General features: G+C 59.1%; 1 protein-coding gene across 2 annotated transcripts; it reads right to left on the reverse strand.

The window, feature by feature from the left end:
* Nucleotides 1-333: 333 nt before the first annotated feature.
* EMILIN1 (elastin microfibril interfacer 1) lies at nucleotides 334-8,129 on the reverse strand. Of its 2 annotated transcripts, none has more exons than XM_042982306.1 (8): nucleotides 7,503-8,129; nucleotides 6,434-6,559; nucleotides 5,750-5,970; nucleotides 2,718-4,655; nucleotides 2,224-2,340; nucleotides 1,791-1,808; nucleotides 1,488-1,625; nucleotides 334-1,066 (listed from the first exon to the last, which is right to left on the reverse strand). In XM_042982306.1, exons 1-8 carry the CDS (start codon nucleotides 7,670-7,672, stop codon nucleotides 729-731), a joined length of 3,066 nt encoding a protein of 1,021 aa, XP_042838240.1. In that variant the 5' UTR covers nucleotides 7,673-8,129; the 3' UTR covers nucleotides 334-728. The 2 variants fall into 2 exon arrangements, with proteins under 2 accessions (XP_042838240.1, XP_042838241.1); XM_042982307.1 differs by having other exon boundaries at nucleotides 6,434-7,161; nucleotides 7,503-7,540.
* Nucleotides 8,130-13,215: the final 5,086 nt, after the last annotated feature.

Raw genomic sequence — 13,215 nt, forward strand, 5'->3', positions numbered from 1 at the left:
CGCCCCCGAGGTCCAGCCAATCCCAGCTCGAGGCCCCGCCTCCCCCGCCGGGCAGCTGGGGCGGCTAGGTGAGCGACGGCGGTCACGTGACGGGAGTCGGCTCCCAGAGCCCCCTGGCGGACGCCGGCGGAACGGGCGTTCCGGGGAGGAGCGCCGGGCACGGGCCGCCGGTGCGTGCACAGCAAGTGCGCGCAGAGCCACCGAGCCCGGAGGAGCGGCGACCAGGGTCCCGAACCTGGGGCTTCACCTCCCTCACCCCGTCCGTCCCTTGTGTACTTCTGTCTACCCTTGAATACGTACTGGAGCAGACGGTTTGTTTTGTTTTGTTTTGTTTTTTAGAAAAACCAAGTGTCTTTATTCCTGAATAGTTTAGTATGGCGGTGGGGGCCGGAGCCCGTCGGGAGAGCCCTGCATCGGCCTGGAGGCCAGCTGGAGGAGCAGAAGGTGCGAGGATGGGCTCCTCCGCAGTCGGCCCTGCAGGGGACGGCGAGCAGGCCAAAAGTCTGGACGAGGGGATGCCAGAGTCCCCCACCCGGCGCGCTCAGGCCGTGGCGAAGAGATTGCTCTGGGCGCCTGTGCCACAGAGGGGGACAGGGACGGCGGCTCGCCTGGGGCTGGGGTGGCGGGACGGAGCCCCACCCCAGGCAGGAAGCCGGGGGAGCCCCGCCGCCCCAGCTGGCTCTTTGGCCGGCGTAGACACTAAGGGCCGGTCGGGCCCAGCCCCCTGTCTACACCTGTTTGGGCTCCAGGTCCTCGTAGAGCAGGGCTCCGCTGAAGATGGTGAGCGGCTCCTCTGAGTGCGCCAGCTGCCCCATGACCAGGTCGATGCAGACCGTGTCTCCAGCCTGCAGCGGCAGGATGAGGCTGAAGACCCCCAGGGCGCCGGGGCTGGGCTGGCTCTCGGCTACTGGCTTATTCTCCAGGCCTTCAGGCTCGTAGCCACCGGAGTCTATGCGGGCCACGCCCAGGTTGGAGCGGGACAGCACGGCCTCCACTTTCTCATGCCGGTGCCCAGTCAGCACCGCGCTCAGAAAGTAGCGCCCGGTCAGTGGTGCTGTGAACACGCCTGGGAACAAGGATGGCAGTCAGGAGGGGAGACAGGTGGCAGGGGCCAGGGAGGTGTTGGGGAGCCCACCCAGAACTCCTGGACTAAGGAGGAACCTGTTGGCTCTTTTCACCTGTCTTCCACTAGAGTGTAAGTTCTACCAGGGCAGGGCATTTGGCGTTTTGTTCGTTACTGTGCGCCCAGCACATTACAGCATCCCCGGGGCCCCAATAAAGAGCTGTTGAACAGAAGCGCTCCTGCCTTCCCCAGCTCACCCCTTACCCAAGCTGTGGTGAAAATGGGTAAATGAAGGAAGTAGGGATCTCCCCAAACCAGAGCATGAGAAGATTTCCCCTTGTCTGAGGGGGCAAGAATGAGAACATACCACTGCACAGCCTTTCCGGTCTCCCCCATTGCCCAGCCAGCCTGCTTCCAGGCTTACCAGTCTCTGGATCGTAATAGCCCCCATCGTTGAGCAGGACTCTGTCGAAGGGCACTGTGCCTGGTTCAGACCGTGGCAAACTCAGGGCAGCTGAAAAGGCCACCAGGGGCACAGGGGCTGCTGGTGCCCCCTCCACTCCTGGGTAGGGGTAAAGGGGAGGGGGTGTCAGAGTGGATGCTCAGTGCAGAGCTGCCTGGCCCCCTTCCCCTCCTGGGTCTCTACCTCCAGGGCGGCCTGAGGCCTTCCATCCTGCAACCCCTAGTTCAGTTCCCCTCCCTCCAGCACCAGATGAGAGGAACTTACCCTGCTCTCCTTGGGGACCTGTGGGAAGACAAGAGGGAGCAGTAAGAAGGGGGCAGCTCTCACTAAGTCACTCAGCAAACATCTGCTGAGTCTCTCCGCTGTGCTAGGCGTCACACAGACTCCAAAGCAGGAAGGGGGGTGTCAAGAAAAGGAGGAATAGGGTCCCTTCAGTGCAACTAGCCCCCAGCCTTTCACACCCTACATAGCCCTGTGAGCCCAGTCTTGGTCTTCAATACAGCAGCGAGGCCACCCTATCCAACTAGCCCATATAGTGACTGTCCCAGTTCCTAGTCACTCCCTGTCAGCCATATAGGACCCCCCCCCCCATTCCTTGCCCCTTTCCTCCTTTCTCTGTCAAATTCAGAATAGAATGTCGAGCCTGGGGCTGCTAGAGGAGTGGGGGAGTTCCCGCTGCAGTAGGAATCTCACATACCTGGTGGCCCAATGGGTCCCTTTTGTCCATCCTTGCCTGGAGGTCCTGGAGGTCCAGCAGGGCCTGGGGGTCCTTGTATCCCGGGAGGCCCTGGGGGCCCAGCCTCACCTGCGGGCCCTACGGTGACAAAATTCAGTTGAAGGAAAGCCACAAAAGGAGTTTCCAAAGGACAAGGAAAGTCATGGCTCCATGGACAGATGGTGGGGCACCTTGCTGCCCGTGCTGGATACCCGGCTGGCGGAGCAGCACGCCACCCCTGCCCACAGGCCTGTCTGAGCTGCCAGTGGAGAGTGGGGAGCCAGGAGCTTGGGTCATCTGTGGTGGACAAACCGACCCCCGGGACAGTGATGGGTCTGCCATTCATGCTGGGCAGAGCAAGGAGAAAGTAGATGAGATTAAGACTGGCTACTGTGGGGCAGGGATAGGAGAAAGAAAAGACTTAAAAGGGCCCCCCACCACCACCTCCCACCGCATGCCTTCTCTCGCCCCCTCACCAGTGAGGTCCTTCAGACTGAGCTGGTGAAGCCTGTCCTCCAGCAGCAGCAGGGAGCTGTTAAGGGCACCGAGCCGCCTGCCCAGGCCCGCCTGCCCCCCAAGCAGCTTCTCCAGCAAGGCTGCCTGCGTCTGGCTGGTGCTGTTGGTCTCCCGTAGCCCAGCCCAGAGCCCAGCCACGTGTCGGGAAAGGCCTTCACGCAGGCCCTGCAGTCCCCCCGCCACAGTGTCTAGCCGCTCACAGACTCCTTCAAGACGGCCCAATCGCCCCTCTAGGCTGGGGCACTGGCCAGCCTGGGCCTGTCCCTCTTCCAGGCCTCGGAAGCGCTCCTCACTCTCTGTAGCATGCTCCGTGGCCTCCTGTTGCAGCCTGTTAATCTCAGAGATGATACGGTCCTTGGTGGCTCCCAAGTCAGCCAGATCGGCACCCTGCCCTTCCACGGTGGTCTGGAGCTCGTGCAGTGAGTCATTGAGAGAACTGAAGGTGAGAATAACCTCGGACAGCTCTCCTTGCAGGGCCTGTAGGGCTGAGCCTGAGCTCCCCCCAAACACACTGAAGCCGTCCAGAGGCCCTCGGCTTGGTCCCCCAACCCCGGGGCCGGCCCCGGGGCCCCGTGGGGGTAACAGGGGGCAGGAGCAGCGCTCCACACCGTCCCGAAGGCGGCCCAGCTCCTCTTGGACACCACCACAGGCCCCACAGCCCTCATCCCCACGGGCCTGCAAGAGACCCTCCAGTTGGCCCAGCCGTGCCGCCGTGAGGTTCAGCTGCAGCGCGAACTCCGCCGTCGTCTCGTCCAGCGCGTCAACACGCCCCTGGAGCTGGCCCACGACCCCTTGCAGTTCCTCCAGTGCAGCCTGCCGGGCCTCCCCGGCTGCTCCCACTTCGTGCAGGCCTGAGCCCACCAGACGCAGCTGCCCCTCGCTGTCTAGCACCCTGCGCTCCAAGGCACTGAGGATCTCGCTCACCTGGGTGTCCTGCTCCCCCGGGGCCCCGGAGCAGAGCTGCCCACACGCCTGCACAGCCCCTGCCACCTGCTCTTCTAGCAGATCCAGCCGCCCACCCAGCTCTCCGCTCACGTTGGCCAACAGTCCCTCCAGCTTCTCCAGTCGGCCCCGGGCGGCAGGCAGCCAGTGGCCCAGGCCCCCAGGGCGCCCGGGCCAGCCCTCCTCCTGCTCCTGTGAGGGACCCAGAGTGGAGTTGAACTGGTCCTCCAGGCGAGAGAGGCGGGATGCTAAGCTGGTGTAGCCCGGGGGGTGCCCCCCCTGCCCAGCCGCTCCTCCCAGCTCGGTGCCTCGCCGCCCACTCAACACTGTCACCGAGCCGGCCACTACATCCAGCCTCCGCTCCAGCTCTGCCAGCCGCCGGCCCAGCTCCGGAGGGCAGCACTCCTGAAGGGGCCTGCGGCCCGCGGCCTGCCCGGGGAGCTGCCGCTGCCGCTCCTCCACCGAGGTCAGTCGCTTCTCCAGCACTCGCAGCCGCTCTCTGTCCTCCTGCCGCTGCCGGCGGAAGTCATCCAGCCCCGCCAGGCACACGGAGCAGGACTCCTGCAGCCGCCGCTCCAGCTCCCGCGGCAGCTCCTCACTGTGGCCGGGAGGGGCCGGGGCTGGGGCCGGGGCCCTGCCACCGCCGCCACCGCCGCCGCCGCCGCCGCCGCCGTGATGGTTGTTGAGATGGCCCAGCTCCTGGTCATGGGTGGAGACGCGGTTGTCCAGGAGCTGCAGCTGCTGTTGGATCTCAGTGAGGGTCTCCTGCACGCCAGGGCGGGCAGCTGCGTCCGCTGGCTGCTGCCTCCCGTTAAAGGCCGTCTCCACGGCCCTCTGGACGTCTTCCGCCAGGCGCCCGCTCAGTCCCTGCAGGACACCGCGGAGGCCCTGCAGCTCCTTTGTCAGGCTCTGCACCTGCTCCTCCAGCTGCTGCACCTTCTCTGACTCCCCAGGACCTGGCAGAGAGGCAAAGGCATAAGGCGGAGGGGCCGGGCCTCAGAGCTCAGTGCCTACCTCCGAGGCCCTGCCTTCCCCGGCTCCAGCAAGAGCTCCCGGCTGAGTCAGCCACTCCTTAGCTGGGTAATTTGGGCAAGAAAAGATGGAAAGAAACTCCATTTACTGAATGCCTCTAGGCCCTATTTGTAACATGGCTTCCCCCACCCCTTACACCAAACTCCACTGGACAGATATCACAGCTTTCCCTGTTCTGCGGACCATGAGACTGAGGCCCAGGGGACATTAAGGAACTGGGCCATGGATTACGAGTTTAGTAAGTGGCCGAGGCAAGTTTCAAACCCAGGGCATCCATTTGACCACCAAGTCTACTATCCAGAGTTTCTCTCAGACACTGTTTTCTCATCTGTGAAATGGGAATATGGGGAGGCACTGTGGACCTCATAACAGTGGATGTTCCTGGGCGGCAAGCACCTGTCCGTAACACCAAGGGACAGGCGAGATTCCGCGGGAAGCCTGCAGGGGCTCTAGCTGGACGGTGGGAGAATCAGCCAGAAGTTCCTGTTTCCATCATTACAGCATGACTATCTCCCTGGCAGGCAAACACAGCTCGTCTGTCCGCAGTGCCTGGTGCACACATGACAGGAAAGCAGGGGGGACTGCTGCATTCTGGGACCTGCAGTCTCCAGAGGCCACCGAGGGGCCTGGGACCTGTAGTCGGGTGCAGTGCATGCTAGGACTTGTAGTCTATCCCCGTGGTGAACAAGCTTCTCCCAGGAATTCCCCCTTCCTCCCGAAGTGGCTCGCAACTGGGAAGTATCTCGGCCACATGTGGGCGTGCGTGAGCACATTCTCTTTCTCAGCCTTTTTTTTTCTCTCCCTCTCTTTCAATCTGCTTCTGTCACACACACACACACACACACACACACACACAGTGCATGGGCTTCATGGGTAGGCAGAGGATCTCAGTGATCTCACTTACTCCCTTCCATTCCCTTCTGACTTGGGGCACAGGGTTTTTCCCTTGACAACCTGGCCCCACATTTTCCACCCGGTACCAGCTCCCACTTCTCTTCCCAGCGGCTCCCACACTCACCTTCCCCACCTAGTCCACTCAGGTGGCTTCCTGCACTGGAGCCGGAGAGGTTGGGGCGGGCGGGCCGGGGCCGGGGGCGTGGCGTGGTAGGTGCAGGACCCAGCGCTGGGGCAGGACCCTCAGCACAGTCATCGCCCCCATACCCCTGACAGCACCTCCACTCCATATCTGTCACTGTCTTGTAGGCCACTCGGTAGCGAGGACGGAGGAAGCTGCGGTACCTGGGAGAGGCAGAGGGAGGCCTCTTTACTCCTCCCTGTACTGTCAGTGACCCTGGGACCTGTCCTCAGAGATGGGCAGCTGCTGGTGGTGGACAAGGCCTGTCCCTCAGGCTGGGTCCCCCTTACTGTCCAGCATGTGTCTGTGCTCAGCTGACAGCTGTCAGCTTTCTGGCCAGGAGCCAAATCCCTGTTCTTCCCTTGTCCTATGCTGGAACCTCGAACTCCTCCTCTGGGGCCTGACTCAGCCCAGAGAAGGCATTTGGGGGTTGGCAGGGTGGTCTAGGTAACTTTGCCCTCAGTATCCGCCCCAAACTGTTGCCTCGGCATCTTCTCAAATGGTTCTGACCGAAGCCCCTGGTCCTGTCCCTTGCTGCCTGCTTTGCACAAATTCCCTGAGTTGGCTGCCCTCCTTCTGTCCTAGCCCAGCCCCACCAAGTACCCATCCCCCAGCACTGGGGCTCACATGATGCTGCGGGGACACTGGGGCTGGCCCCAGCCACAGGGCTGGTAGTCGGGCTTGATGAAGGTCTCCACTCCATCCTCAAGGACACAGCTCACTGTCCGGGTCACCACATAGGCACACCAGTTCCTGTAGGCACAACCCCACCTGGGCCCAAGGGCCAAGACACAAGCCCCAGAGGAGGGCCCAGGGGCTACCAGAGGGGCTGAGGGAGGGTCAAAAGATGAAGGGCCCCTGGGGACCTGTAGGAGCCAGGACTTTGGCAGGGCAGCTCCCCCCACGCTTTCCTGTGCTGTAAGAGTCGGTAAAGACTTTTCAAGACAGCAAAAGGAAGCACAGAATGGAAAACCACAACTATAAGAAGTTGATTCTCATGGCTGGGGGGTCCTGGGGAGCCTCTGATTTCACACATTCATTCATGTCCCTTTCTGTTCCAATCCCCAGCCTAGCGTGGCCTATATGAGCCAGCTGGCTGGGTCCCTCTGGTGATCCCCTGGATGCTGGCTTCCACCCACCCCTAAGAGAAGAGGACAGGGCAGGCAGGGGTCCAGCTCAGGGTTAAGCAGAGAATAAGCCATTGATGAACGCTGCCCCTCTCATCGCTTGCCGTTCTACACTCTTGGCCCCATTCATGCTGGCCTTTGATCTGTGTCCGGCTGGAGAGCCCGAAGGGACAGAGCAGCCACAGCGTCAGAAAGAATCACAGATCACTGGATGGGGCCGAGGAAGCCCTAAGAAGGGATAAAGGTCTGCCGGAGGATACCAGGCTGGGACGCAACGGTCAGCCTGCAGGAAGGCCCGGCCCGTGCCCTTCAGGGGAGTTTTCCCGGGCACCTAACTACGGGTCCCCCTGAGGTAAGGGAGGGACCTATCTATTTAGGGGGCCCTGGAAATGCCCCACGGGAAGGCGGGCTTGTGCAGGGCCACCTGATGGATGGGCTTCCTCTCCCCCTCTTCCCTGCACTAGGGCATACGGCCCCGGAGAGGGTAGCCAAGGCGAGGACCAGGATACCAACCTCCTGACCCACCCTCCCACCCACCTCCAGCCTTGGGCTGGGACCCAGACTCTTACCTGTGGCGGCTGGCAGGCCGGGGAGCGCTCTGGGCCTGGGGTTCACCAGGGCTGAGGGCCCCGCCGCCCCCTGTGTAGAGGCTATAACCACGAGGAGGGTAGCTAGCTGCCCCCACGGCTGTGGTCAGCAGGCAGCAGAGGTAGCAGCTCCAGAGGGTGCTGGGGGCCATGGTGGGGGCACTCCGCAGTGGTCCTCAGAGGCACATCCCGGCCTGACCACTGGCGCCTCTGTCTGGAGCCGGGATGCCTCTGCTCCGAGGGACAGCGCCGGGGTCGGGTCCTGTCCCCAGCTTCCTGCCGCCGGCAGCCCCCAGCCACACGCCTCCTCCTTGGCCGCCTGGCCTGACCCCTCTCCCCCTCCTCTTTCCTCCTCAGGCTCCTGTCTGTCCCTCCCTTGGTTCCTTCCGTTCTCCTCTTCTCCACTTCTGAGGGGAGTTTGTTCTCTGTGCCCCCTGGCCTCCTGTGCCTGGTCCCTGCCCCTCTCAGATGCTGCTTCCTGGGCCTCCACCCCCCTCGCCCCAGCTGGCCCTCCTCTGGTCTCCCTATCTGTTTTCCCCAATGACCGGATCCTGGGGGTGACAGGGCTTTGCCCCTGTGGCTGTTCAGAGGCGCAAGAGTGGCTGTGGGGCGGGCCCTGGCCTCCCGCCTCCCTCTCTTGCTCACTCCCTTCCCCCCTGTCTGGCTGGCGGTCCAGCCTCCCCCTTCCTCCCCCCACCTCTCCAACCATCGTGCGCCACATCTGCTTCTTGTTAACTCCGGGAAAGAGAGGAAAAAAAAGGAAAAACAGAGAAATGTGGAGTTGCCGCCAGGCTTGGGGCCAGCCTCTCAGACGGGCCACATGGAGTGGAGCCGGGGCCAGAGCTGGGGAGGAGGCCCTGGGCTGGTCGCTTAGACAGGGAACGGGAGCTGCAGCCACAGCTCCCCTGGGGCTAGGGCAAGCCTCCTCTGGGAGAGAAGACCCGAGAAAGGAGGGGAGGACTGTAAAAGGGAGAATGAACTTGTAGGGCTCAGCAGGGCATCACTCAACCATCTTGTCCAGCTGCCTGCTTTTACAGATGTGAACAATGAGGCCCAGAGTGGGAAAGTAACGTGTCCGAGGTAACACAGCACATCAAGAGTGGGGCTGTGATTAGAATTTAAATACCTAGGTCAGTGACTTGGGAGGAAGAAGTAGGATAGGTGAGAGAGCTACTGGGCCAGGGAGGAGACAAACTGAGGCAGGCAGGAAATTCAGAGAAGCCAGAGGAGGAAGAAAGGAATCTGGAAATGAGGTCACAGCCTTCTGTCAAGCATGGAGAGGGCATGAGCAGGAGGAGACTTATTCTCAAAAAACCAAATGAATATGGATCCCAGGCCTTTCTTGGTAAAGGCCAGGCCGTGAGTGGGGGAGGGGAAGGAAGGAGGCAAACTGGGCAGTTATCTAAATCTACAGAGCCCAAAGGAAGTCACTCCCCAGCCTAGAGGCAAGCCCGATAGCCTCTGTAGCCGGCAAGGAACTCAGTCCCATTCAACAGCCTGACGGGAAAGCTCCTCTTGAGATGTCCGAATCCGTCAGCTGGCCCCCCCCTCACCATCTGGCCTCAGCACTGTGCTCTGGACCAGGTGTCCCTGTGTGGTAGGGCGCTCGCTTGCAAGATCGAAGCAGAAGTATCAGAAGGGAGATGAGAGTGCTGTGTGCAGCACTGTGGTGGTGCCCAGGTGCCCGGGTGCCCAGGTAGCAAAGGCATATGTAAGACTCAGAAATGAGTAACTGGGGCCGCGGGGGAACGGGACACAGACACTGAAGCAGAAAACGAACACAAAGCAGGATAGACAGCGTGCCAAGGGAGCCAGACAAATGGATGATGTGTTCTGGGTAAGAGGAGGGGAAAGACAGCTGGACGCTCGGGGGAGTCAGAGTAGAGCCCTTGGAAGAGAGAGCCGGAACAGTGTTGGGGGGGGGGGGGAAGTGAAGAACAGAGACAGGGGGAGGGGAGAGATTTCAGGTTGGGGAAAGAGGTCTGCCTTTGTCTGCCTTTGTCGTCTCATTGCTCCACATGGCAGCAATAACAGTACCCTCCTTCCTAGGTTTGTGACGATTAAGTTAATACACGTAGAGCATTCAGAATAGTGCCTGGCGCGTGGTACACGCTCAGTAAGTGTTAGCTCTTATTTGTGTCAGGAAGAAGTGGGACAGAAAGTCAGAGAAGTCGATTGTGGAAAACCTGGGGAGAGGCCCAGGTGACTGGTTAGGAGCTTGCATCGTAAGTTTTTGAGTAGGAGCTCAATATACATGCAGAAGGAAGACAGGAGCAATGGGCAGGGTTTTAGGCACAAGGATGCCAGTTCCTGCTCCTCCTCTAAGTACCGTTATCCCTTTGAGCAAATCCATGACTCTGCTAGAGGTCTGTTGGCTACTGTCTATGGTGCCTTCGAAATTCTACATTGCAAAATGATGCAGGTTGGGAAGAGAAGGCTGTGATTGCTTGGTGACTGCCTGGGTAATAAGGGGCCACAGTAAAGGAGGTATCAGAGAAGATTCCGGGGTTTGAGCCAGAAATGGGTAACTTGAGAAGAGGAACGGGTTTGGAAGAAGATGACCTTAGTTTGGACACACTGAGTTTAAGATGAGAATAACGTAGTTCAATGGTAATAAATGTCCAGGAGATGGTCAGAGATGTGGGTCTTGATTCCGGAAACCATTTATAGGGCAATAGTTGGAAATCATGAGAATGGATGCCACCAAATCTTCTACGTGACTCTGTGTGATCTGCCCCTGAGGTCCTACGGCCCAGAATATGATCTCGATGGCTGGGAGAAATGTTCGTAAAACGACAGGATGATGAAAGTGAATGCTGAAATCCACAGAAATGGAAATTTGTGGCTGCCCTCGGAAGTGTGGGGATCAGCACACAGGGAGACTTGAAGGAAAGAGCCCCAAGAGATTGATTTGAAAGTTGCTGTCAGTGGAAGGTTGTAGCATTGTCCCTGGTCTCTGCATCAGTTCTGGGCCCTGGCCCTGGCAGGAAGCCAACCCATTTCAGGTTGCCCTGGCTGCTGCTGTGGGTTTTCTTTCTCTGTTCTTGCCACCCTCCCTCCCATCAGGGGGCCTCTGACAATCTGAAAAGTCATCCCAGCCATCTTGTCACTGTCCGGTTGTCCTTCATTCCTTAAGTTTAAATGGGTGTCCCCCTTAAATTTAAAAATCTGTTGTATATTAAGTATGTCAAGCCAAAAAGGGTGGCTTTGAAATACAATTGTGGTAGGTTGCATTTCATTTAGTCCTGTAGTTAGGAGCCCCGACCTAGGGGCTGACATAGAATGTTTGTGACATTTCAAGTAAATCAGTGGCTCTGGGTTCACTGGGGAGGCTTGAGGTGTTGAGCCAGCAGGCTGCAATGGAGACTAAGGTTAGAGAAAATACATTGCCGATGGCCGTGGTACTGACGAGTAGCCACAAATGTCCAAAGAAACTGCCAAGAGAATTCCGGAGACCAAAAATGGCTAAGTCCTTGGAGCACGAGGACAAGATCTATTTTATAACCTCTCCAGGATGGGGGATTATCAAGGGTCTAGTGCCAATGGGAAATCCTCGCTATACTGGACAACTAAATTATTCAGTCAAGCATCAGTGGCTGAACAATGAGCTCAGGTACCAAGGCCAGGACAGCTGGGGGCACCAGCAGTGAGGGGCATTTCATGTCTAATGCCCTCTGTCAGAGGACTGAATATTGGGAGGGAAAAAATGAGAGTGATATGAATTGGGTCTTAGGTTATGCAAACCCAGATGGGAATTCAAGCTTTTGGGGACTCTTGAGCAGAAGTCCATTCCTGCTCAAATGTACACATTTTCCTTTTCTTCCCAACCCTTCCCACAGGTCTAATACTTTAAGAGCCAGCCTCTCTGGACTCAGGGCCCAGGCCCATTTCCGGGATCTTGCTGCCTTTTCACTCCTTAGCCGAATCCTTCCCTCATGTCTTCTCCTTGAAAATGTCACACTAACTCCAGAGATTAAGCTCCACATATGCCCCTCGCAGCAATTCTCTCTCTCCTCCAGTTCCCCCAAGGATGAGGCTTTGACTCTTTCACTTTCCACAGACATTTCCACCCAAGCTTTTTTCAAGTTTTGTTAGTTCTTAGCTGAGTCTAGGTTAGTCCTGGGGACCATTTTTTAATTTCAGTTCCCCCAGGCACTAGGCCAAATGACCCATTCAAGGCCGATAAAGATTTGCTGACCCAGGCACGGCAAGTTCTGAGAGGTGGAAGACATTTCTGGATGTTTCTAAAACAAACCTTTTCCTCTTGTCCCTGGCCCTAGGATAACCTGTCGAGTCCACAGTCTGACACAGAGTATGGAATAGAGGAAAGCGAATCAGGTGACGGTTTCAAACTATTTGTAGAGTCCTGGTCAAATCAATTACTTCTGGGCCTCAGTTTCCTTCTTTGTAAAATGATCTTGAAGGCCCCTTTCAGCTCTGTCAGCCTGAGGTCAGTTGGTTTCAGGACAGCCTTGTTAATCTGAAATACTTCCAAGGCCTTCCCTCATGTCATTTGCAGTCTAGAAAGTCTACTTTCCAGGATTTCGTTCTGTTTTAACAGTAGATCTAAGTGTCTGGCTGGACTTGGATCTGGTTCAAATTTCCAGGAGCCACAGAGCATAATGTGTGTAGTCCTTTGAGACCTAGACCCCCATTCTCCCAGAGCAGGGCTGGGACACTCTGAGGGACACGAGGATGTACACGCCTGGGGTTTCAGGGTTATGTAGACAGGACATGGGCTTGGGATCCTAAATAGGAAACTTCGGGGAAATGCTGGGGGGTGGCATGGGGAAGGCCAGTGGGAATGACAGACTGACTGCTCAAGGCAGGGACTGACCTTCGGAGCCACTGGGCTAGCGCATGGAGGACCCACTGCTGATGGTCCCAGGCCTCAGAAGCCAGCTCTGGGCTAGTGAGCCCCTAGCTCATGGTGCACACAGGCAGCAAGACGGTCCCCTGCCCCAGCTGCTCCAGTCCCACAGCAGCTCCTGTAGTTTTCCTTGGCTCAGAGAAGCAGAGGCGTCCCCTGAGCCCTGGCTCCCCTCTACCGCAAAGCAACTGGCTTCCATTACCCCTGACAGCTCCAGAGTAACAGCCCAGCCCCCGGCCCCAGCCTGGCTCGGTGCCGTTCCCTTTTATGGTGAAGCGGAGGGAAAGCAAGGAGGGGGTGGGGTGGGGTGGGGAGTAGGTTCCCGCTGGGGCAGAGGGCTGTAGAGCTCCAGGGCCGCTCCCTCACCAGAGACCCTCAGTCATCTACCCACAGTCGGCTTTCTCCTCAGTGATCCACTCTGCTCAGAACACATAACCCCTCTTGCTTGTCCTGGCCCTCCCTCCCACTCTCCCTCCCTCACATCCGGGGGGTGATTTCCCACTTGGCCCAAGTCCCACGGTTTGGGTTTTGATTCCGGGAGGGTCCGCCCTATTTCCGACGCCCACCTCCGGGGGTGGGGCGGGGGGAGCGAGCCCGGGGAAGGGAGGCACCGGTCGGATCGCAGGCAGCATCGTTCCCCTGGGCGGGTGTGGGGCAAAAAGGCGGGAGCCGAGGAGAGAAGCCTCCGGCCGCCCCAGCTCTCTCCCTATTCTGCACCGCCTCTAACCGCCCTCTCCGCCGCGGGGGCCAGGGAGGGGACCCTGAGGGCAGGGCCCAAAGGAAGCACCTGGCTGGGCCGAGCCGGGAAGCGGAGGGTGGGCAGCA

This window comes from Panthera tigris, chromosome A3 (assembly GCF_018350195.1).
Source record: "Panthera tigris isolate Pti1 chromosome A3, P.tigris_Pti1_mat1.1, whole genome shotgun sequence".
In the NCBI taxonomy this organism is placed as follows: Eukaryota; Metazoa; Chordata; class Mammalia; order Carnivora; family Felidae; genus Panthera; species Panthera tigris.